Source organism: Myxocyprinus asiaticus, chromosome 46, assembly GCF_019703515.2.
Source record: "Myxocyprinus asiaticus isolate MX2 ecotype Aquarium Trade chromosome 46, UBuf_Myxa_2, whole genome shotgun sequence".
Lineage (NCBI taxonomy): Eukaryota > Metazoa > Chordata > Actinopteri > Cypriniformes > Catostomidae > Myxocyprinus > Myxocyprinus asiaticus.
The window spans coordinates 16,291,065-16,317,786 of NC_059389.1; the positions used below are offsets into that span (position 1 = coordinate 16,291,065).

At 37.4% G+C, this 26,722-nt stretch overlaps 1 protein-coding gene across 2 annotated transcripts; it reads left to right on the forward strand.

The window, feature by feature from the left end:
* Positions 1-520: 520 nt before the first annotated feature.
* On the forward strand, positions 521-26,490 carry LOC127436017 (ELKS/Rab6-interacting/CAST family member 1-like). Of its 2 annotated transcripts, XM_051689900.1 has the most exons (20): positions 521-662; positions 1,708-2,598; positions 6,321-6,698; positions 7,844-7,918; positions 8,511-8,666; positions 8,771-8,938; positions 9,023-9,190; positions 9,464-9,601; positions 9,792-9,932; positions 11,243-11,383; positions 12,868-13,061; positions 13,366-13,377; positions 14,059-14,146; positions 14,272-14,403; positions 18,111-18,271; positions 19,735-19,882; positions 20,302-20,403; positions 21,326-21,382; positions 23,373-23,541; positions 25,003-26,490. In XM_051689900.1, exons 2-18 carry the CDS (start codon positions 1,912-1,914, stop codon positions 21,350-21,352), a joined length of 2,916 nt encoding a protein of 971 aa, XP_051545860.1. In that variant the 5' UTR covers positions 521-662; positions 1,708-1,911; the 3' UTR covers positions 21,353-21,382; positions 23,373-23,541; positions 25,003-26,490. The 2 variants fall into 2 exon arrangements, with proteins under 2 accessions (XP_051545860.1, XP_051545861.1); XM_051689901.1 differs by lacking the exon at positions 13,366-13,377.
* The last annotated feature ends 232 nt before the right edge of the window (positions 26,491-26,722 follow it).

A 26,722-nucleotide genomic window follows, 5' to 3' on the forward strand; every position in this document is an offset into this window, starting at 1 on the left:
ATAGCGCGAGATCAAACAACACCAACTGGCGTTTTACGTCAGTTGTCTATCTATAAACTGACTGGGAAATAATAAAGCGTCGCCTGAAAATGTCTACTTGGTTTAGACCAAGTAATTTATGAATTCCAGTAAAATAATTTTATAAAACGCAGGCCTATATGCACTGAAATGTTAAATTAAGTGTAGATATTTTTAGTTAAGTGAAATTAAATGTAAATAAATCGAAAATATTAGTTTTGAAACATAAACGATTTTAAATATGATAATATTTTGATTAAAGTTGCAAAAACTTCACTACACAAACAATACGGCCGACCGAATGACATTTTGTGTGTGTGTGTGTGTGTGTGTGATAAAAAGATATAATAAAATAAAAAATAAAAATGTAAACACGAAACATTCTACTAATTCTATCGAGATTTGCGATTTATTTTTAAAATGACCTTTGTGGCATGGCGTTGGAATTTCAGAGAGAGAGGCGAATGTTGTAAGCGCGCAGCGTAGGCGTTACGTCACTGAAGTCCTCTAGCCCTGGGAAGGTGCTGGTGTATGTCTGCAAATAATAAAATGATAAAGCGATACAAAGAAAAATAGACCGATTCCTCATCAGCTCTCGGACAGACGGCCGTTACATATAGGAGGAAATAAATCAGCCACGGAAGGTAATTTGGTCCGGGAAGAATTATTTTAATATTTTGTCACATTGTGGTTTAACCGATAATAAAAAATGTCATCCTAGTATATGTTATGGCTATTTATTATGTATATATGGATAATCATAAAGCGCCTCTCTTTTATTGTCGCATTTGATGAACTGCTATTACTAACAAAAGAGGAGGCATAAATGTGTTAAGCCATGCAATGGTGGAGAAAAGGACATTGAGAGAGGATGCTCTGGATGGTCGCTGAGCGATTTCAGCGGGATTGCCAGTGCCGAAATTGAATAAACGGAACATTAGGTTCAGCATATCAGACATTTAAACCGTACTGATATATAATAAAAAAAATAAAAATACAATAAAAAATGCAGCCAGTGATTTTGCGCATTTGCAAGTCTTTACTATTGACGTTGTGTGTGGGAAATGCCGACGCTTCTGGTTGGTTTGTCAGCCCTGTGCAATAAGCAGCCTTCACCTAAATACAAAAGCGTAATTGAATCGGCAATGAAATGGACAATGAATATACAGTATGTTGTTTTATAATAGAAATCGTTAGCCGAGAAACCAATGTTGCTATAGCTATTGATGTAAAATGTATGATAACCTTGGAGTATGAGCCTACAAATAAAACCCCACCTTTCCTCGGATTCAATCGGTGTGTAAATGGGAGATGCATATATTCTCACATTTTCTGATCATCTAGTTAGTGAATTATTTTTGTATATGAACGTTAATTGTCTATAGCATGAGCAAGATTTGGCTTAAGACAAGTAATGATTGGAACAATAGTTATAACATGTTAATAACAGAGGTAGTGGTGTAAATAATGTTTTTTCATCACAGACTGCACATTATACAGCTCTAACATTATGCAGCTCTCTAAATTATTGTTGTTGATGCACAGGTGTTAGTCTTTTTTTCTTGGACCCATAAGAGAAGGTGACCCGATAGATGTCTTTTGGGAAAGGCACTGCTGTTAGACTTGTATTATGTGAACACAATGGCATTATCTCTATTTGAGGTTTGCTTTTTTAATGTCATTTTGCAGGCTACAATAGTTGCTCCATTTGAGCCCCTGAAAGACTGGCCTTTGCATGATATAAAGCACATGCATTCATGTGCAAGAGAGTTCAACCAAAGCAAAGCCTTAGAATACGTGAGATGAAGATGACTTGGGTTGTTTAAAAGCACATTACTTCAAATACATTTCTGGGGGTACCCTTGGCTGCTCCACCACCGTAAACCTGCCGATATGTACGGAAGTTCCCGATCAGTGAGCAAAATGGACAGTAATCATGGCGGGGGTAGAAATAACCAGAGTAACTCGGGCCGCTCACCACGGCTGCCTCGGTCACCCCGCATGGGCCACCGTCGCACCAACAGCATGGGGGGCAGCGGCGGAGGCCCAGGGGGCTCTGGAGGTAAGACGCTCTCCATGGAGAACATCCAATCCCTCAACGCTGCCTACGCCACATCAGGGCCAATGTACATGAGTGACAATGAAGTCGCAATAGGCACCTCCTCTGATCTCCCCAAGAGTGGTGTGGCGACGGGACGTTTTGGTGGTAGCATCCCTTATGGTGTCCGAGGAACGGTAACGGGCAGCACACCTGACATGGCTATGGTGCCGGCAGTGTCCACCGACTCTATGGGCTTTGGAGGGGAGATCCACGCAGCATCAACTGTTCCTCACTCCCTGCGCCAGGCAAGGGACAACACAATCATGGAGCTCCAAGCCCAGCTCAAGGAGGTGCTAAGGGAGAACGAGCTCCTTCGGAAGGATATAGAGGTGAAGGAGAGCAAGCTCAGCTCCTCCATGAGCTCCATCAAAAGCTTCTGGAGCCCGGAGCTGAAGAAGGAACGTGCGTTGCGCAAAGATGAGGCGTCCAAAATAGGAGTGTGGAAGGAGCAGTATCGTGCAGTGCAAGATGAGACACAGGTGGGTACATGTGGCAGGATACGCTTGGTTATAAGTCTAGGTAGAAGTGAACATTTATTGCTGATCTGAGAGCAGCTTTATGGTTTCAATGGGAGTTAGGATTAAAACGTGCTGAAAATAATCTAGTCTAAGATCAGTATAAAATAGTAGTGTGTATCTAAAAAGGGTACTTATAGTATTTACACAAGTAAATAATAATATCTTTTACTTAAAAATGTTATTTTTATAGTGTTTCCTAACCCTGTTTCTGGAGTATTTCAAAACCATACATTTTGAATGTCTCCCTTACAGTTTATTAGAATGCTCCATGACCTGGGATATTTTGGAAATTGCATAATACCACACTATTTAGCTATTTCTGCAGTATATAGTGTGTATACTGTGCATAATATCAACATTTTCTGTATGCATAGACTTCACGGCTGATACTACATTTTGGGTACTGTGTTGGGTACTGTATCCCTCAGTGCAACACGTTTTACAAATTAACCATGATGTAATGTCAGTCACGATTTTTAACATCTTCTTGACTCATTATTTTACCTGACTGTCAAGAATAAAAAGATTTTTACATACAAATTTTAATAAAAATGCAAAATAACCATTTTTATTTCTGATCTGCTACCTGGATGCAACTCGCTGAATTAAATAACATAATGAGGTTATATGACAACATTGTAGCATATTGAAATGTTTGTCGTTGCATAATGCATTCAGTTTCACATAATGTTTTTCTGTTTAAAAAAAGGATGTAGTATACAGGATGTACTGCTCAGTATACAGTAAGCAGTATTCCATTCTGAACATAGCCCTGAACTGGGTATGCCTTAGGCCACATTCACACTAATACATTTTCTTTTGAAAATGTATTGATTTCGCTACGTTTATGCCTCTCATCCACACAAGAATGGCATTTTCCTCCATCGAAAATAGAGCGTTTATTCCATTACCGCATACCTTGGAGAACGATGTCATTAGAAAACTGAAAACTAATTATTGTGAACGTGGCCTTATAAGGGAGACATTTAAAATGTGCTGTTTTGTGGCACTCTAGGAACAGGGTTGGGAAACATTGCTTTTCATTATACTCTACATTAGGTGTCATTATTGAAAAGCATTTCTGGATGTAGTAAGATGTAAATTATGTTATGCACAAATGTGGTGTATATGCGATTAAGGTATAAAAGTGTATGTATGCTTTAAAGTATGACTTTCTTTCCTCTGTGGAACACAAAAGGAGATGTTAAGAAGAATGTTAGCCTCAGTCACCATTAGCTTTCATTGCATCTTCTTTCCATTCAATGAAAGTGAGTGGTGACTGAGGCTGTCATTCTGCCTAACATTTCCTTTTGTGTTCCATGGAGGAAAGAAAGTAATTTTGGAACAACATGAGGGTGAGTAAATGATGACAGAACTTTTACTTTGGGGTAAACTAACCATTTAGGCTAGGGAGATTAGTCTAGGTAACGCTGGGAGGAAATTCTAGTTTTATGTCTAATAAATAGAATTTTATGATTAGTTGAATGATAAACAATTTCACTTTGTGACATTGCTTCTTTTTTACCATAAAATCAAAAAAGTATACAACATAAAATCTCTCCTCTGGAGCTGATTGTTATTTATAGAAAAAGATTAAATAATCATTACGTTCCATTGCATTAGTGCATTTTCAAAGAGTGAGAATTGCGTGATTAAAGTGATAGTTAACCCAAAAATTAAAATTCTCTCATCACATCCCAGATGTGTATGTCTTTCTTTCTTCAGCAAAACACAAATTAAGATTTTTAGAAGAATATCTCAGCTCTGTAGGTCCTCACAATGATGATTAGACCTTTGTAGCTCCAAAAATCACATATAAGAAACATAAACTTGATCCATATGATGTGATAGATGTGGGTGAGAAACAGATCAAGTGGAAAGTGGAAATTTAGAGTAGAAAAACGACTTAAATTTTTTCTGTTTTGCACCTACACCTATCTTATCATGTCTGAAGATATAGATTTTACCACTGGAGTTAATGGATTACTTTTATGTTTCTTTTATGTTATTTTTGGAGCTTCAAAGGTCTGGTCACCATTCACTTGCTTTGTAAGGACCTACAGAGTTGAGATATACATCTAAAAAGCTTTGTTTCGATTCTGCTGAAGAAAGTAAGTCACACACATCTGGGATTGCATGAGGGTGAGTAAATTATGAGAGAATTTTCAATTTTGGGTGAACTATCCCTTTAAAGATCAGCTTATCTTCACATGCAAATGATAATATTACCTCTGCTCTGAGGTGATGTTAATGGACAGTCCTGAAATGGACAGTCTGGTCCTGCTGTGTGTGGCTCACTGCTTGAAGTCCTGCCTGATACAATATGCTAATTCTGACTTCATGAGCAACATATTATATAAGTATATGCAGTTAAAGAGATAGCTCACCCAAAATGTAAAATTCTGCCATCTCTTACTTAACCCCATGTTGTTCCAAACCAGTATGACTTTCTTTCCTTTGTGGAACACAAAAGGAGATGTAAGGCCGAATGACAGTCTCAGTCACCGTTCACTATTATTGTATGGAAAAAATATGCAATGTAAGTGAATGGCGACTGAGGCTAACATACTGCTTAACATCTTTTGTGTTCTACGGAAGTAAGTAATACTGATTTGGAACAACATAAGGGCGAGTAAATAACGACAAAATATTCATTTTTGGGTGAACTATCCCTTTAATTTCTCACCATCTAAGATGGGTTTTGTTGCAGCAGTGGTGCCATAATCCTCCATCTCTGTTTAAACACTCCCCTTATTTGGATGATTAGCTTCAAACTGTGATTCACTGCAACATGACTGTCATGACACATTCCCAGACGAAGGGGCGTACAACACTAAGCTAATGATGGCTTGGTTATTCACTCTAAGATCACGCTTCTCACACTGTTTGCTTGTGATTAAAATTAACATGCAAATCATCAGAGAGCTCCAATTCTTAGCACTTGTTAGTATGTGTTTCCTGGTGATTATTGGCAAGTAGTTACATGCCTATTGGGCTTAATGAGAACTTGCCATTAATTATGGCACAGTTGTGTATGTGTGTGTATGATTAAGGAAATGTATAATTACTGTTGTTCATGTTTGCAACATTGTGCTTTCAACAAAATGGTGAATTTGGAGGAAATAAGAGAGTGGGAGATGCTAAAATTAGCACACACTGTTTCCTTGCCACCTTTACAACTGGTGTTGAGGACAGAGGACAAATGTGTTATAGATTATAGATAAACAGCTTGTTAAAGATAAAATCCACAGCTAAATAAAGACATGTGAACCCATGAATTACCTTCATCCCTGCTGAAAAACCATCTTAGACCAGCATAGATGTCCACAGTTTGTAAGAGTAATTACTCCTATTACTGCTTATGTGGAATATAGACTTATATGGAATATGTAGACACTGTTATTGAAAAGTTCAAGGACATGGTTTCTAGATGGTCCATTTTGGGGTTTCGCCTCTTTGAATTTGCCTGATTGCTGTCCCAGACAGCTTATATTCTCTTCCATATTTCTATTAAGCAAATCTGATATTTGTCACTGACATTTGAGATATTATGGAAGATATAGTTATGCAACCCCACAAAGAATATTAAAGGTATGTACAAATGCTTCCTTTCATAGTTGTCAAAAGTGTTATTTAGAAATACAATTTTGTTTAATTATTTTGTGTTCTCTTGTCCATCAAAGCACCTGCAGACAACCATGCAGGCGCTGCAGGCTGAGCTGCGCATCCAGCGTGACTTGAACCAGCTGCTCCAACCACCCGGGGAGCCGCTCGCCTGTGAGCCCAGCGAGGAGCAGGAAAGGCAGGCTCGAGAGCTTTTCTTGCTCCGCCGTACCCTGGAGGAGATGGAAGTTCGCTTGGAAACCCAACGACAGACGCTAATTGCTCGTGATGACTCAGTCAAAAAGCTCCTGGAGATGTTGCACAGCAAGAGCCCCTCGGCTAAAGCCAACGAAGAGGATCATGAGCGAACACGTCGCCTTGCAGATGCTGAGATGCATGCACACCACCTAGAGAACCTTCTAGAACAGCGTGATAAAGAGCTGGTGGCTTTGAGAGAGGTATATGACTATTGAAGTGAGAAGTAAACTGCAAAACATCATTTTCATAATTAGTATAGTTGTCTTGTTATCCATTATAAATGTCTAAACATTCTTAATAAAAATTACATAATATATTTGGTCTTGTTTCCAGAGAAATCTTACAAAATGTAGTAATGTTTAAGCTTATAACAAGAAAAAACATTTGCCAATGTGGTAAGAAAAAAAAAAACTTCCAAGGGAAAACAAGTTTTTTTTTCTTACCACATTAGCAAATAGTTTTTTTTCCCCTTTTTTTAAGCATAAACCCCACCAAATTTGGTTACATTTATCTGAAGACAATACTCTATCTATGTCATTCTGCTTCTCAAGTTATTTTTTATGTTTAGATATTTTTAGCAGAAAATAAGACAAAAATACTCATTGTGGTTGAGCCAAACTTGATAGGCTGGACGGGCTGCTCAAAAAAATAGAGGAATGTTTGATAGCGGACAGAGCCACAGTGTTTCACTTTTCGGTAACCTCAACCTACAAATGGCTTAGTAATAGTTTACTCTGAATTTTGAGCTGGAACATGAGAAGTACATTTAACATCGAGAAAATGGCACACTGCTTTAAAACAAGATATAATAACTTCAGAAACTAAATTGTGTAAGGGTCTTGAATTAAGTTTATTTTCTTACCCCATTCAATTTTGTTAGACTTAAATTTTCTTAAACAATTTGCCAATGTGGTAAGAATAATACTTATTTAATTCAGTGGATTACACAAAAATAGGGGTTTCCAGCTAAAGAACTATATTATTATATATACTGTCATGAGAGTAAAATGACTAAGATTTTTGTCATACTGCCCACTCCAACAGTCTGACTGCAGCCAAAAAAACTACTCTCTCTTCATGCTCAATTATACAACATTCATTCACATAATGACAGCAGCTATTCCCCTCAAAGCACAAACAAATAAGATACTTAATTGAACGAGATAGCAGGGAACTCTTTTTGCACTTATGAAGTACAGCTCTTGCGATATGCACGTAACTCAGTCAGTAAATAAATAAATAAATAAACAGCATTGCTCCCCCTCAAGGGCTGATGACATTATCTGAAAGCTCTATTTCTGGCACTTGTGTGAAGGAAGTGCCAACCATGTGTCTTTAATTCCAGGAGCTGCATCGCCGCCTCGAGGGGACGCCAGAGACTACGAAAACCAAAGCTCTGCAGACTGTAATTGAGATGAAGGTATCACTTTAGATTTTGATTGTTCTCACTAGGTTTTCGTTTTCATACCCGTTTACATATATTACCAGTCAAAAGTTTAGACACACATACTTCAATTTCCATATTTAAAATAATAGTAATGAAAACTAATGGAAGTCTGGGAATTACGTAGTGATCAGAAATAAAAATTTACTTAAATTTTAATTTACTTCTTCAAAACAGTCACAATTTGTCTAGATTACAGCTCTGCACACTTTGGGCATTCTCTCAACCAACTCAACCATGCTTTTTAAACAGTTTTGGAAGAGTCCCCATGTATGCTGGATACTTGTTGGTCCAACTCATCGCATTTTGTGAAGAAAGATTTTTAAGATCATGAGAAAAATAAGATTTAACCAAACGTTTCACTGGTAGTGTAAGGGAATTTGCTATATTAAACTGAATATTACATGTTGTCATGTTTTTCTGATGATTTTATTGCTGAGGACAAAAAATTCTATATGATATCTCAATGGAACATTTATGGTTAAATATAAGTTAAGTAAAATGGGATAAACAGAAGGCACAAATCCTGGGTGATGACTTAAAATAAGTCCTTTGATTGTGCTGTCAGGACTCTCAAATCAGCTCTCTAGAGAGGGGCCTCAGAGAGCTGGAGGACCAGGTCATGATGCTTCGATCCAGTAGCATGCTCAGCTGTGAAGAACGGCAGGAGGAGGCCAAACAAATGGAGGTCTACCGTAACCACACTAAGTTCATGAAAAATAAGGTACAGCATTGACTAAACTTTACCAGTATATCCAGAATGATCACTTATATATTGATTCACAAGGAATGCCACCTCATTTGAATATCAAATATTCTGTGATTTAGATGGACCAGGTTAAGCAGGACCTGTCCAGGAAAGACACTCAGCTCCTCGGCTTGCAGACCAAGTTGGAGACCCTGACTAACCAGTTCTCTGACAGCAAACAACATATTGAAGTCCTCAAAGAGTCTCTGACTGCCAAAGAACAACGTGCTGCCATATTACAGACTGAGGTAGTTGACCACTTTAGTGGTTATTCTTCACCTAGCTGACCATTAAATGCATTTTTATGACCAGTGCATCCAACTATTTTACAGGTGGATGCTCTGAGGTTGCGTCTGGAGGAGAAGGAGACCATGCTGAACAAGAAGAGCAAGCAGATCCAGGAAATGTCAGAAGAAAAGAGCACACTAAATGGAGAAATCCATGACCTGAAGGACATGCTGGATGTCAAGGAGCGTAAAGTCAATGTACTTCAGAAAAAAGTGAGGAAATACAGTTATAGTTTGTCACCAGTAGCTTGTGTTTTGGATGCTGGTGCTGGTGGAACCACCAAGTTTTACCAGCCAGACTACAGTATATTGGTAGACCAGCTTTACAGCAAAGCATTGCAATGTTGGTCCACCAGCTAGACTAGCACCAGACATGCACTAACCAGCATAAACTGGCCGGAACCAGCATGTAAATTTATGGTGTTCTAAACTGGTCTTTTCAACACTGCAGTTCAGATAACTCTTACATTAAATCCTGTGTTTCAGATTGAAAACTTGCAGGAGCAACTGAGGGACAAAGAGAAGCAAATGAGCAGTCTTAGGGAGAGGGTGAAGTCCCTGCAGACGGACACATCTAATACAGACACAGCCCTCACTACTTTGGAGGACTCACTGGCTGAGAAGGTGAGGAACACCTATAGATGACAGGAGAATACACTGCAGGACTGTGGGACAAATCATCAGCCATTGTGATGCATTGGTGCACTGCTAGATGGCAGCGGCATTGTCCTAGTATGGAGTCAAACAGTATTTCTTATTCATAATACATACTGTCTTTTACTGGCCATGATAATGTGTGTCCACTTCTATATAGGAGCGTATTATTGAGCGTCTGAAGGAGCAGCGTGATCGCGAGGAGCGAGAAAAAGCTGAGGAGCTGGACAACAGCAAGAAAGAGTTGAAAGAGTTAAAGGAGAAAGTTAGCATGTTACAAGGAGACCTGTCAGACCGTGAGGTTAGTACTCAGTCCTTAATGACAACATGAAACTGCATTCGCAATGCATTTACCTTCTGTATTGTGAAACAGAAATAATGTAGGGTGGGATTTTATTCATTGGGATTTGATTGGATCAACCTTTATATAATTGGTTAATATTATTTTCCCCTTCCCACTAAGCTTTGGTGTCATCAGCAGAAACCTAAAGTTGTTTCAGAGATGGAGAAAGTTATTATATTTTAACGAAAGCGTTTGATATCTGCATTGGTTTAGCACCTAATTCATTAAAGAAATTATACAGATCAGGCAATAGTGCAAATGCGCCCACAAAATCTGTGCTAAAATGCAATTTGCATGGTGCAATTCTGATTTTGCGAGCTGGTTCTGAGTGTTATATTGCTGAGGATGCAGCGATCACCACGATCTGACACACTCTGTCGGGACTGTACAGCATCGCTCCCATACTGTGATCCCGACACCTGAATCATCTCTTTAACATACCGAAAGTGAGCATAACTACTGCGTATCTGGATATTTGACAGGCTATAACATTCTTTGACATCATTTGATCATTATTTGATGAAATACTGCTGACTTGATCAATAGAAAATGTACACAAACATCTCGTTTAAGTAAAATTCAGTTTACCGCCTGCATTTCTCAGGTGGTAATGGTGCAGTGTTTTGTGAATGAAGCACAATCTATAATGAGCCTAATTTATATGCAGTACAAAGGAGCTGTGTTTGGAAAGGAATGACAATGACTTAATTTAAATACTAAAGACGGCATACTATTTCAGCGCTGATTGCGCATGCTAAACTATATTGCAAGTTGTTGGTGAATAAGATGCAGATTTTTGCACTGAAATACCACACGCAAAAACACAACTGTTTGGTAAATTTGCCCCAGATCTATTTCCTTTAGAATAACTTGCACTGATGAATCATGCACAATAGCACCAGTGACAACATAAGATGAAAATAAGTAAATCGGGCCAAATTTGGATTTTATGTTACTTTAAATATGCAATTAAATATTTTAAAGAGATTTAAAGAGATAAATTAACTTGAAAAAGAGAGAGACAAAAATAAAAAACCTTGCTTGCGAACCACGACCTGAGTAATGACACCTATCTGTCAGAAATGTGCTTACAAGCAGATATCTGCTGTGACAGGTTGGTTAAGTGCATGTCAAAACAGATAAACCATAATGCACAACCATTAAGAACTCTGTCCTTTGAATGAGCATCTTAAGGTAAATGCATGCTGAAATGCTGCATTTGAAGTTGTGTATCTGGGATCTCATCGTACTGTAAACTCTGGTTTTAGACTTCTCTCCTGGACCTCAAAGAGCATGCATCATCTCTGGCATCTTCTGGCCTGAAGAAAGACTCCAAACTGAAAAGTTTAGAAATTGCTCTTGAGCAACGAAGGGAGGAGTGCACCAAGCTCGAGAACCAACTGATGAAGGTGAGAGAGAGCATCCAAAGTTACTATATCCTAATTTGCATATTATTCCATTCCATAGTATGACACGTACATTAAATGAATATTTTGTTTTATTCACAAATGTTAACAGCAATGGTTCCAAAATAAGCGAATTTCAGCAAACTATGAACTATAAACTTTTTTTTTGATTTGCAATAAGACCTTACATAGAAACCAAAACTGACGGTATTAATGCATATACATAAATTCTGAGTGTACATAAAGGCTATCACCTTTTTATTATTTCACATGTTATTATTCAGAAAAACAAGTGATAAAAGTTGGCTTTTTATTTATTGCACTATGCCCGTGTTCAGATATTTAAAGGTGCTGTAAGTGATTTTTTTTATGGTATGGTATGCAGAAAATGTTCCTTCTCTCTGAAAGATAACACTGAAACAAGTGTCCTGAAATATCTCACCGGTCTCTGTGACAGCCCTAGACTGTGTAAACAGGTAACAAAAATGTGACTGTGGGCCGTGGACACATTCTTTGATTAGCCAATCAGAAGACTTTGATTTGCTTTCTGTCTGTCAATCATTTTACACATTCTCATAGTGTAGTAGTTGAAGGATCATTCAAGTTTATTGTCATATTCAGATTGTAAGCTGAGGGCGCTATTTTGCTACTGTTGTGTTTGACGAATGTGAGAAGATGCACTGCTGCTCTACTGTTTGATGACGTTTCAACGCTATCTTTGAATGGTGGTGTTTCGGAAAGTGTGTGCGAATCTAATTCAACGGCTCAGTCTCGTGGAGGTTCCAGAATGGCTAAAATCACCTACAGCACCTTTAACGCACATATGCACATACTGGTCTGATAAACTTCATAGTTTCTCATACCGCTTCACATTTTCTTTCTACCATAAAAGCAGATCCTTATCTATTGGTTTGCATGACTCTAACAAGAACCAAATACCAATAGAGTTATATTCAATCAAAATTAAAATATTTCAAGTATTGCCACACTTGTTGAAAGCACACACTAAAGGCGCCATGATATCTCCTTCTCTCATCCAACACCTCAACGACACATATCCACAGTGACCTTCAGAGGACTTAATTTTAGCTGTGAGATTTGGTGAGTGATTTACAGGGAAAGAACATTATAATTCAGAGTAGCCCACGTCAGGCAATTGTGCAAAGGTAAATCAATTTGCAATATTTGAGTAGTGTTTGTAATAGTCGACTAGTTCAATTAGTCGATTGCTCGTGCACATCCCTACTTAGTACAATACATACTTAAAAGTATGGACTTTCCTGCCAACAGCGAGGAAATACATTTAGTGCATGGTTCAAGTATGCAAATTGGAATGCATTATTTGTAACAGTGTGGTTGCTGGATATCATAAACTACATAGGCAAAACAAGCCAGATGTGAGAGTACGCATGGACTTCAACATTAATATATTTGAGTTTTTGAATGTTTGTGAGTGTGTTCAATCATGGTGTTTACATTTTCTTTAGGCCCAGAGTGCCGCAGCCAATGCACAGGCCAACTCCGAGCTATCCGAGCGCATTTCCTCACTTGAATCTGATGTGGCCAGACACAGAGAGGACTCTGCCAAGGCTCAGGCTGAAGTTGATCGCCTATTGGACATTCTGCGTCAGATGGAGAATGAGAAGAATGACAAGGACAAAAAAATCAACGAACTGGAGAGGTCAGTCCATTTCCCTCACCACCTGTAATTGGTGTTAAAATTCTTTGTGAAGTTTGATTATTTGTTGCATTAGAGTAGCAGTCAAAATATGTTATGTCTTTGTCCATTTTTGCTGCTGTGTTTACGCACCACCATCAAAGTGTTTTCAGTCCCTGCGTTTGATGGAGTTGATGTTACTCCCCCCCCCACCTTTGAGTTTTGCATAGAACCACTGATCAAGTGTTTTTTCTCTCTCTCACACTGAGTGGCCTTTGAACTTCTGCTTTTTGTCTCCCTCTTTTTCACCTGGAAATATGATACCTAGTGTGGCTTCCAGGTTAGTAGATACATGTGTACTTCAACACACATAGCTGGATCCAGACCTCAAGAATTTTATCCCTTGCTGTTTTATATTAACATAAGGAATAAAGCCTGTTAAAGACCCAGTGAAATGTTTTGGCACACACAATTTACTTTTTTTGTGCTTTTCCTATTGAAACAGGAAGCGGGGCGGGATAAATGGAAGGGCGTGCGCTTTTTCTTAAATAGCCAATTGCCTTTAGTTTACAAAATATGTGGCAAAATATGCTACTTGCTATGGACCCTTTTCACATTTCCGGATTTGGTACGTGGAATTAAATTATAGCAGGGTAAACTTCTATAGCATTGAATATTATTTTCTTTTGGGAATACACTAACCTAAAAGCCAAAAGATTTCGATCTTCATTTCATGGGGTCTTTAAGTGCTAAAAATAGCCACTTCTTTAACTGGAATATACTGGAAAATATTTTGTTTCTTAGCACAAAGCTATTGTTGTGTCCGGATCACTATTGATCACTATCATTTATGTGATCAAGCTTGGCTATATTTATTGACCAACCCAAATATTGTCTGAGCTATTATATAGGCAGTGTTATAGGCCCACCCCAAACCCCTTTAACTCTTATTTTGTGCTTTGTCTTTTCTCTGTGATTAAGCCTAAGAATGTTCTTCTTACACCTTATGTTTCTGTTTCAGGCAAATAAAAGAGCAGAGTAAGAAGGTTTCTGGCAAACACAAGGAGCAATCAGGGAAGGGCAGGAATGTCAACGATGGCCCGCAGCAGGTGAAGTATAGAGGAAAATTATGACATCTTTGTCATAAGCTACTCTGTTATGATAGATTCTCATCTATTTCCAGCATTGTCAAACAATGATGTGCTTATCACAAATTGTGCCCCTTCTACCTCAGGAGTCCTTGCGGCAGAAGGCAGAGCGTATTGAAGAGTTGGAGGAGGCTCTTAGAGAAAGTGTTCAAATCACTGCCGAGAGAGAGATGGTGCTGGCACAGGAGGAGGCAGCAAGAAACCACCATGAAAAACAGGTCAATATTACAATGGAGTTCAACAGTCTGGTTTCAGAAATAAAAATCCCATAAATGATCTCCATAAACTGACTGACTTTCAACAATAACTTATAAACCTTTAGAGACAGACGCGGCCAGATGTAGGCATGGGCAGGGGTGAGCTGAGCCCACCCAAATGTGAGTTTTGCCCATCCAATCAAACGTTTGGCAAACACAGCATTAAATAAAATATAAGATTTTTTACGATTTGTGCATTAGTTAAAAGCAATTTGGGGACGGGCTATGTGTTGCAAACATTGAGGGTGGGCTGTACTGCCCCAACCAATCACAAAATAGCATCAGATATTGGTAGTATTTTTCTCTTTTTGTCATTGACCGAAAGCAATAACACACTCAAGAAGCGGCTGCTGCAAACCAGAGAGTCAGAGACGTCACGTGAGCAGTAGCGGATTTAGGCATAGGCGACATGGGCAGTTTCCCAGGGCAGCATCTTGTGGGGGGCGTTCTCAACATTCCATCTATCTGTCTGTCTGTCCATCCATCAAATAATTTTGATGTGGATGTTGTAGTTACTGCATTTTCACATCAAGTTTTCTCTGAATTTTAGCATATGAGCCAAATTAGTCTGTCACAGTACAGATTATTTTGAAGGATTTTGCCTTTGAAGAGCAGTATAATTGCTAATTACATTTCTATTCAACCAATCAATCAGAAAAGTCAAAGAAAAATAATCATCATCAATTAATATATTATTACTTCTTTAAGCAGTTCCCATCTTTGTTCTTAATCTTATGTTATTGATCTCCCCATCTATTATATTTCCCTCCACTCCATCCTCATATTCTTCCTTGATATTATTTCTCTCCACTCCATCCTTGCATTTGTGTGTACTCTGATTTGTCCTTGTAATTTGCTTTAAGGCTGGAAGTCTATTGCTGTATTTTATTTCTTTATAATGAAGGTAGTAAACCAATAATAAGGTTGTCAGGAACCACTTCAATCTTATTATTGTACAACGTTAATCCATTTATTTATTTCAATAGGTTATATTTTTAATATGAGAATAAGTGTAACATATAGGTGTAATGGGCCTTATGGTCTTAACAATTACACCATGTTACGCCAGTTACAGACATGAAAATAGGTTGTATGAGCACCCCCCCCCCCCCCATTCACAAATGTCCACCTATGAGCTTTGAAGTTGTTAGTCGATGGTGTATGCTTCTATTGAAGCCATCAGTTCGTGTTATTTCAACTTAATTAAAAAAATATATATATGTTTAATAGCAGAAATTGTGTTTAAGAACTACACTACCCATGAGCCTGAGGGTGAAAATCCACCAATTAGAGAATCGCAGCAAACAAACTGCTTCAAATGAGCCCATTATTGACCGCCCACTTCCACAACGCACTGTGAATGATGCAATTGAGTCTGTCTCCCAACAATGTCAAACTACTAATATAACCAGTGTTAATTTTTTCACAGTTTTTTGTTTTATACATAGTTTTAGTCTTTTGACAAAAATGTCCTTTAAAATTAGTCAATATTTTATCTTCTCATATTCATTAGTTTTAGTCAGTTTTAAGGCCCAAACATACTTCACGCAGGTATGCAGACACACCTTGCTATACAAGCTCGTTTCCACGCGTCATTGCGTAGTTAAATGTGTCAGCGCTCAATTCATAACCCAACGCAAGTACGCGCTGCATTCTCTGCATTGCCGCAAGGGGCGCTAGAGTGGATTTTCTGTTTTCAATCAACAACTGTCATGGCGGAGCAGCAATTTGAGGAGAAACTTGCTGAACAATTTAGATTATACAAACATATTTACGACCCCTCATCCCCTCTCCATTCGAGCAAAACAGCGATGGAAAATGCTTGGCAAGAAATTGCAGCTTCCCTAAATTCTGATAACGACACTGTAAAGAGAAAATGGAAACAGCTACGGGACCGATTTTTGTGAGCCAGGAAGAAATGGAAAGGTGTCTGCAGCAGAGATGCCGCAACTATCTATGGATATCCAGTCATTTTGGACATGTTGGGATGGCTTTTTGACTTCATAAAACACTGGACCACAGAGTCAAATTTTCATGATTCGGTTTCGTGGTGCCAAAAAACCCCAAAATCTCTATCGCCCCCTTGTGGTGTGAGGTTTGTAACCGCCAGAGCAACGCAAGAGCGCACGAAAAGTATGTACAACAGGACCACGCATACGCCATGCGTTAATCAAGTGCTCGCATCTGTGTTTGCGTACTTGCGTGAAGTATGTTTCGGACTTTAGTCTGACAAAAATGACATATAATTTTAGTCAAAGAAAATAAAATATTTTAGTGGACAAAAATGGACAAAAAAAGTGTCAAACTGTAACATACCAAACTTTGATCAAATATTCAAACTTTAAACATTTTCTAATTTATAAATGTATAAACAACAACTTTAAACAATGTGCTTATAAACAACAACTTTAAATCATTAGTTTTATATTTTCCCATCGTTTTTAATTCGATTATGTCATTCGCAATGCTTTATGGGATTCATTCCCTCATTAAAGACGTTGGCTGTGTCTTGTTTGGAAGGATGCGTCTTCCGGAGGTCGCATTTCTCGGCCGCATACGTCATCGAGGCTGTCTCGTTTCAGAAAAGCGAGTAGGACACTTCGAATGCAACCTTCTTTCACAGGAATTCAGAGGATGCATGAGGTGTATCCTTCATGGGCACTCACAACCCTCAAATCTTTGCTTCAATGGAAATGTCTAAACAAAATGACGCCAATTTGCCCGTAAATATGATGTTCAAACGCAAGGAATGTTAATTTCCAAGTTGAAGTACCTCAGTAGATGGGTGCAGAGTATATAATATGTATAATTATATTAATATATAATTAAAATAAAGTATTATACTAAAAGTACAACTGTAAAATCTTTACATCATTATAACTCTCCTAAAATGTACCTCATGCATTCCCTTCAAGAGGGACTTTGTTCCCTTCTCACTCAAAGCGCTTGCGCTTGTTAAAGAGTGGCGTGCTGTTATAGCAACCATGTTACCTTCTGTTTCCGTTTGTCCTTTGAAGGCCATCTCGTTTAAATGAGATTTGTTTAAAAGAGGACACTCAGTATACTGCAGCCTTCAAAGGACATGTCCTACCTAGCATACAGCCTTCCAAAGGAGACACAGCCATTAAGTACACAGTCTTGTACCATTTTCCATGAAATACCTATTTTACTTAAAAGTTTGTAATGATGTGATTCACTTCGGTGCTGATTGATTTGTTTCATGGCTTAGAATTCTTTTATGAAGGATTCAATGAAATCCCTATGGAAACAATGAATGGAAAAAATACTTCCAGAACCAAGACGCTCTATACTTACAAGGCTAGACTGAATAATGTAAAATAAAGACATTTTAGTAAAGAATAAAAATATGCTTTTAAATATTAAATCTAAAGTGGGTTACAGTCATATCCCTGTTGGTGAAACCAGCTCATACCAGAGGTAATCAAGCTGGCTTCTGGAACACGGCAGATGGTTTGTTGCTGGTTCAAGCTACCAGCTTGTTTCAACCCTCTAGACCAGCTTGGACCACCTAAAAACCCTGGAAAATTAGTTAACTTTAGAGGCTGGTTTAAGCTGGATTTTTTGCAGATTTTTCTTTTAACAAATTTGTGATTTATAGAACAAGCAATATTGAAAAGTTCTCTGCCTCTTGTTTATTTCTTGAAAAGATGGAAGAATTACTTGGAGCGATGGAGAAAGTGAAACTAGAACTTGAGTCCATGAAGGCCAAGATGTCGTCCACCCAGCAGTCTCTGGCTGAGAAAGAAGCTCATCTGACCACACTAAGAGCTGAGAGGAGGAGACATCTGGAAGAGGTGCTGGAGATGAAGTGAGTTACTGCAGCAGGTTCCTTCTTACACCTGATACGAAATAATGCATTACATTTAAGCTTCAAATCATTTTTCCTATGCAGAGCAGACAAAATCACATCCAGTCAGAAATCAATTGATGTTTAAATACAGCTATTAGAGGTAAGAATTTGGACCAATACGCCTATTAAAATAATAATAAAAAGAAACCAAGCAAACTTCAATATGTCTTGACAAGCTATGCTGTTGACGGTTGCAGCCGGGTTAGGGGTAGGACAACACCTCAGATTAATATGGAAGTAATTGACGTTTTATCACATTACTTGTCATGTGTGTTAGTCAATAATGTATTTCAAACTGTGGAAACTACTCTGTTTAGCATCTCACACAACTCAACAATGGGAAAGGTTTGCAATAAACATTTTGAAGTTGGAATGCAAGCATTAAAAAATATGAAACATCTTCCAGATGGCAAAAAGAAAGAACAACAGCATACCCTATGAAACTAAGATGAACACATTTAATCTTGTACCTCATGCATCAACATGTTTAATATTACATGTAGGAACAGAAACAAACAGCGGAGTGTAGATTTAAAGCAGATTCCATCATAAGCCAAAATGTTTCCAAGTTGCCAGTTGAGCAAGAGACTCATTTGCAATATGTTAGATCATGAACTTATATACAAATTACTTTAAGATCTAAACAAATTGCCAGACTGCATATTTAAGTTATTAAATCTTCTTTAACTATCTTTCTGGTAAGTGTCTATTCCATGAAATTTTAGATCTCATTCTGGGGGAACTTTGCCAAGCTGTAGTGTTAATAATATAAATCACTTAATAAAAAGTATATGGAGATAAACACCATATGAGAAATGTAGGCAGTGTATGTTTTTCATACTGTGTTTGTGCAGATATTAAATGCAGTGGATGATTCATTCTGCATGTGGTTCATTCTGTTTGCTATTTCAGTCTCCTCACTTCAGCCGTGCTCCTGGGAATTTGTAGAAAACTGAGAATAAACAAGCTATTTCTGTCGTTCTAAGTCAGTTATGCACAATTATTTTGACAAAATGTATATACCCCCGAGATGTTTTTTGCTTGTGAAAGCAAATATCCATTAAAGGGATAGTTCACCCAAAAATGAAAATTCAGTCTTCATTTATTCACCCTCGTGTTGTTCCAAACTCACATGACTGTCTTCCATGAAACACAAAAAGAGATATTAGGCAGAATGACAGACATTTTTTGGGTGAACTATCCTGGTCATTGTCATTAGCCGCTTTTCCACTACTGGGCCAGTGCAAGCCATGGCTATCACTAGGCAACTGCCCCTGGCACATACTAGCATGCCCTCATTTGGCCCAAAGGTGGCTAATGAGGTCAATTGTTTTGAAGAGCACTTCCATAGTACTTTCACGAGGTGAGATCTGACATTAGGGTTAGACTTCCAGTCATTTCACTGCAATTGTAATTCACAGGCAGGAGGCTCTGCTGGCTGCCATTAGTGAGAAAGATGCAAACATAGCTTTGCTGGAGCTGTCCTCATCTAAGAAGAAGAAGACGCAAGAGGAAGTTGCCCAGTTGCGGAGAGAGAAGGACCGTTTGGTGCAGCAACTCAAACAGCAGGTATGGACTGCGTCACAAGACTCGGAAAAGCCTGCTCCCAGCCGCGTTTACCTTCCTTAGTGGTGGGACTGCATAAGACAATAAAACAGGCAAAAACTCCTACAGACTTACACTGAAGGAGGGACTCAAGACTTGGGGGTGGGCTTTTAGACTTGCACCTGTAAGCATCCACTTAGCAACACCCTAGCAACATTTTAAAAACATTTAGAGCACATTAGAGAGTTCATAGCAATGCCCTAGCAATGTGGCCCAGAGTTTTACATGGGCAAGCACCTCTAATTGTAAATGTACAAATGTAATGTGAAAATCACATACCATCAGCACATTTAATCAACCCCCTTTTTGTGTTTTCCTTTTTTCCTGCCCTCTTTTCCTCCTACCATTCTTTCCTTACATATGTGCCTCCTCTTTTCTCCTAGACACAGAACCGTATGAAGCTCATGGCGGATAATTACGATGATGGCTACTTGAAAACACCACCAGACCAGACCAACCACAAACCTCCAAAATCACCCGATCAGGTCACAGTCCAGCCCTTTAAAAAGTGTTTAACACTGTCATCAGCTTGTTTTTTTCTTCAGTCTTAATTAAATCACTTCAGTATGACTGAATATAAATAATTTGACAGTTGCTGTATATTGCTTTTCTCATATTCATAGGAGCTTAATTTTAACAGCAAGCCCATTGAGGCACCAAAAGACAAATTGGAGGTGTGGTCAGTTTTAATTTGGTCATGTTAATAAGTATTCATACTAGAAACTGAATTGGTAGTGGATACTCTCAAGTCCATTTCCATTGCAGTTTCTTTGCTAAATCTTTAAGGGGTAGTTCACCAAAAAATAAATAAATAAATAAATAAATAAATACAATAAAAAACAAAAAAATAATCTGCCATTATTTACTCACCTTCATGTAGTTCCAAACCCATATGACTTTCTTTCTTATGTGGAACACAAAAGGATGCAGAATGTTAGCCTCAGTCACCATTTGCAAAAAGATGCAATGAAAGTGAAATGAAACTGAGCTAACATTCTGCCAAACATCTCGTTTTGTGTTCAATGGAAGAAAGTAAGTCTTTGGAACAACATGAGAGTGAGTATATTCATTTTCACTTTTCGAGTGAACTATTCCTTTAATTAGAATGGAGCTACCCTCATCTCCAATGCAGATGCCATCATTTCCTCTTTACTGCCTTCATATTGATCATTACTTTTCAAGCCTTCGGATTTTATTATTCATGATTGTAGAAATCGGCATTAAGTGCAGATCCAGGATCAGTTTCCCTTAAAGCTTATTTTCAGGACAATATTTAAGCGAAGATACCGAAAACTGATCCTTTGTCTGTAGTTACAGGTCACTTCTACTTGTATATATTATCATACTAACCTGATCTTCTTTTCCATGCTGCACTTGGCTAAAACCCTGCCATCTCTTAACCAATAGGATGATGAGGAGGGCATTTGGGCATAGCCTCACTGGCAGCCATTTTGTTTTAGATGGGTGAGCATTTCTTTGATGGACATGTAAAAGCCAATCTCAGCTGCCCTGTTCCTCTCCATGTGACCCATCATACCCTGCCTGTCTTGCTGTGCCTGTTTGAGATTATTGTCTGTGTCATAGCAGTTCTGTTGTTTCTAATGGGAATTTTTCTTGCTTAAACTTTTGGCCTTTTCTCAATTTTAATATTTTAAAGGCCACTTTGTTTTGTAACAAATATTGTTAATAATAGCACTGCTAAGAAATAGTCTGCAAATCTCTTTCCCCTTGGTTTTCACTTATTTGTTTTTTTAAAGCCTTTTATATCTTTGTGGTTTAACATAATTCCAGATGGTGCATTATTTGTAGTCCACATGAATAGTTTGCTTTTGAATTGTAATTTTCTCACACTTACTTTGCCCTCACAAAAATACCCCAAAAATAATTTTCAGTTTTAAACAATTTAAGCAAAGTAAAAGTTGGGCATATACGTGCTATATTTTACTTTTTTAAACAATTTTTTAAAATTATTTTATAAATATATATCATTGTACTTTTAAAAATGTATTTGTCAAACTCGGGACTATTTAAAGGTGCACTCAGTAACTTTTATCTCTGCGTCATCTTGGACTTACACTGACACCTATCGGCTTGGATTCAGCATCATTGCGTGTCAAATCTTTATGTGTCAAAGTGTCAAATAACAGGATGATTACTGAGATTAAGTGAGAAGTATTCGGCTGGTCATGTGATTCTAACATGGCAGCCTCCATGTGCAGACCCTCTCCATGTAGAATAAATAAGGTTACTGATATGACTGGAGTCTTCATTTTAATGTGAGTAGTCATGATTTCCTACATATATTGCAAAATTACAATTCATGTCTTTAGAAGTTAAACCTTTTTAATGAGGAAAAAATTACTGAGTGCACCTTTAATTAAACCGAAAAAAAAAAAAAAGCTATAAGGTGATTAAAATGGTAAATGTGATGAAATAGTGACCAGTCACAGTATCTAAAAATAAAAACTTCCCCTTATAGATATATAACAATTTAAACCTAGAGCTTGATTCTGGAAAAGTTTAATGTTTGTTATTTGTCATAATACAAAAATATGGCAGCTCTGTAATGCATTCAGTGCTACTTCAAGAAATGTGACATAAATCTTCTCCGTGCAATTTAATTTACTTTTTCATAATAATGAATGATTTTCCAGACTACAATGACAACATGACTTCCTTTAAAGTAATTAAAATTGTATTATACATCAGGGTCAAAAAATTAATGGGGGCTTGGGGCAGAAATGCCACTGAGAATGACAAAAATGCCCTCGAAATTCAAAATGATTGTGCAAAAAATTCTTTTATTTTTTAAATATTTGTATTTTTAATATTTTATCCAAAGCCTAATACATATTATAACAAAATAAGAGTTGATGCTGATTTAAACTGATAGGTAACAACCTTACTGAATTAATTGGAATTTATATTAATAAATATATTGATTAAATTCAAGGATTGTACATAAAAGGGTGACACAGTGTTTTTTTTTATTTTATGCAAAACTGTATAAAGATAAAAACTGCACCTAAAAATCACATCCGTGGGGCAAAAATTGCCCAATAATAAAAAAAGTTAATTCCTGACACTGTTATATGTACATTTACTTCTTCTAACTAGCAGTTTGTTGTCACTTTACCTAAAAAATCTAAAGCTAAACTTGAAACCAGAGATATCAAAAAATAAACTTACATCAAATAAAAAACTGCATAATGAGCTTACATAGTTTCATATGAAACATATTTAGACTTAACGTGTCAATGTCTTGTCCCCACATATAAAAAAAAAGCATGTATTCGCATGCCAAAATATCTTACAAAAGCACCATGCTGATTAGTAATTATCTTGTGCTTGGAGTGAAGAATATCAACTCTAATGTTTGCAGATGCATGAGAATAGACAGTCTGTTACCCATAATCCTTTCTTCTATAGTAGTAACAGTATCCCTGGTGTGTAGATAAGATCTGGGCGGAGAGCTACAGTACGAAGGAGCTCTACACTGGCCATCTGATTATCCCATACAACCACCCCCACAATCCCTTAATTTACAGAATCAACTCAGCCCACATCTCATCACACCAGTAGCCCAGGGCCCACCGTCAGTGTCTTCACACACATTTTCACAGGTAAGACTTTTGTTTTATATGACTGTTCGAATCAAGGATGAAATGATTTAACCTCATGAGACCCCGTATCCACATGCGTGGACATTATGTTTTGGCTTTGCTATAGGCTGTGCATAATTTCATTTCATTTAAACCAACTGATATTAGTTCAGGTGACTCTAGGCTGTCATTAAAGGGTTAAACTTTGACACACTGAGTCATGTGACAAAACAACATGGCACTGATCTCGGCAGAGTTTGTCTTTGGGAAAAATGGCAACAAAACTACTTCTGGTAAGAAACCTCATTAAGTTTTTACATTAAAACCTGTCTGAGTCAAAAGAGTAGAGTCTCTAGTTTCATCCGATATGTCATTTAAAAAATTTCATTGATTCATCGCGAAATGGCACATTGTTAAACAGTGGCCATGTATGTGGACTATAGGCTAATTTACCTTAAAATATCCTATATTCACGGTGCATTATCACATTGAGAATCAATGGTTTCATCCAAAAGCTGGAAAATCTGCTTTCAGAGGCTTTATATGGAGTTAGGATGAAAATAAGGTGCATTTCAAACTGTTCTGAGACCAGTGCAGACAGACAGCACACTGGAGGTTACATCATTCACTAATTAGAGAGCAAGGGAGCATCCTATAGCTTTCCTATGCAGCCAAGTGCATTCACTCCAACATCCAGTCAAAAGTTTCGTTTCAGGCTGCAGATGATGTTTGGTCCACTCAACATGTTTGGCAGACATGGGACAATGGTAATCAGTACATAGATTCAGAATTTATAATGTATAATTTTATTTTAAGATGGCTGGCAGTGATTGGGTGATGCTGGCCATTACTTTGAATCAGAATTATTTATGCTAATTTTTGATGTAATGCCTTGTAACATCTCAAAAACATGAAAAACCAACACTCCTGGAAACATAGTAAACAATTTGATTTAAAACTCTGACTTTCTATAATTTGATGTAATTTAAAATTTCACAACTTAGTCCCGGTGTCCACGTATGTTGCCATCAATTTTTAGGAAAACTGTTTGGTCTAAATATATATATATAAATATTTTTTTTTGCATTGTTTCTTAGGGGCTACTGTACTAGTTACAAATTAAAAAGGGTAATGGAAAATGCACACAGCAGTCACGCTCAGGTCTCAGGAGGTTAAAGTATTGCTATATGAATCCTGTCATTTGTCACATTGTGTTTAATATATGCAATGAAACTGTAAAAGTTGTAATTAAATAAATATTACAACTATTAACATTGAAACATTAATAACATCTATAATTTCATTATGATTATGCTATTAACAATTAATAACATCTATCATTTAAAAAATGCTAATATTGGCAAATACCAATATGGTTACAGAAACATCATGCATCCCTATAATTTTAAAAGAATGTCTCCATATTATTTGGTTTACATACGTTATTGCATTTTTATTATGTTTTTATTTGACTTGATTTAGTGGGAGCCTGGGTTGGTGAGTCAGTGTGGAGCTGCAATTAGGATCCTTGGACCCTGCTTTGGACCTCTGGCACTGGAGCTGAACTCCCTCCAGAACTAAACAGCCATGATCAAACCTTCTAACTTTCACTGTCTCTCTGCCCTCACCGCTCATCTGAACTAAAACGGAGCCCTCAAAGAGCCTGTAACAGTCTCTAGTCTTAATACTGGTGCAGAATTGGAAATATGCAGTGTTAGTTAAGTTGTGAATGCAATTATTATTTTGTCCTCTTGATGTCATCATGGTTGAGTAAAAACAGATATAGAATGTTAACCTGATCAGTGGGTGGTGCTATATAAACATGAATGCCAAACTGTTGTTAAACAATAAAAAATAAAAAAAAGTGTTATGCTAATTTAACTGCTCCCAGTATTAAGACTATTGTAATATCACTTGGACCCTTGATCTATTCCACGTTTAAAGGTTTTCTTGCACTTATGACTGATTCTGCTTCACTGGACGACCTTCTCTGGAAAACAATAGGACACCTTCAAGAGCATGACATAAACATGTATAGATTGCGATGTCTATTTGTCACACCTGACGTTGTGTCAGTGGATCAAATCAGGTTCTTTATGTCCTTTAATTCCACTTAACAGCTGCTACAAGGAATAGATAAATAAAGACCCCATGAAATCATAACTGGAGTTTTGTGGCTTTTAGTTCAAGTCTGTTAGCTTTGAGGCCATCTATATGCTTGTGTACTCCTACAAGCTTACAAAATGAACTTTCAGCTCGTAAACGCATTTAACATTTTTTGTGAAAATTATCCAAAAATATTTATGACTCATCTTGCACAACACAGATTTATGTCCAATCATATGCTGATGAATGAGAATGTCCATCCCCCTAATACCATCTGCAACTGAATAACGGGTAGCAAATCATGGTTCATGGCGGTGAGGTAACTAAAGCCCATTGGCTATTAAAAAAAAAAAAAAAATGTGCCCTTTGATATGTCCTGTCCAAGCTTCAACACAGGAAAAACAGTTGCCTGTCAGGCGATTTCATGGGCTCTTTAAATACGAAAACAGTTTTCATTTCTCATGAAGGAGTCATAAAGGTTTTTGTGCAAGATTAAAATAAATAAATAAATAAATAAATAAATAAATAAATTACGTACTGTTCTCGCTTACTGAGACTTTAGTCGTTTTCTAGCAGCTCTTAGACAGGACACTGTAGGCTCCCAAATATCTTCATATCATATCCTGATAACCAGTTTCTGAGAGCTCATTGCTGGTTTTATGTGCTCTCATAAACATTGATATCATTGTGTCTATCTCTTTCTCAAAGTGGATTTTTTTATGTTGCATTTGTGGCCTATTGTCTTCGTGTATAAAAAAAAATAAAATAAAACATTTATAATCCAACAAAAAAGACAAAAGATATTGGGTATGAGTGTTCTGACTTTGTATAAATGTGTATGTATATAAAAATGTATTATCAGTGTTTTCACTCTCTGTGGTCTTTTACTGCTGGTGTTGGGTTAGACAGTATACCATTAGAAAAAATATGAACACATATAGCCAGGCTTTTTTTAGATCCACATTCGTCAACTTTTATTTTTAGAGAAGCTGTGGCACTGTCCGCATTCAACAGACATATACAGTATGTTGTTCAGGTGCATTCTCCAATGTTAACTTACATTGTGTTTTTAACAAGGATCGAAGCTACACATTTA

Coding starts and splice junctions, on each gene's coding strand:
- LOC127436017 (XM_051689900.1), top strand. CDS start 1,912: ATGTACGGAAGTTCCCGATCAGTGAGCAAAATGGACAGTAATCATGGC. Junction 9,933..11,242: donor GAGACCTGTCAGACCGTGAG/GTTAGTACTCAG, acceptor CTCTGGTTTTAG/ACTTCTCTCCTGGACCTCAA. Junction 18,272..19,734: donor GAAGAGGTGCTGGAGATGAA/GTGAGTTACTGC, acceptor TGTAATTCACAG/GCAGGAGGCTCTGCTGGCTG.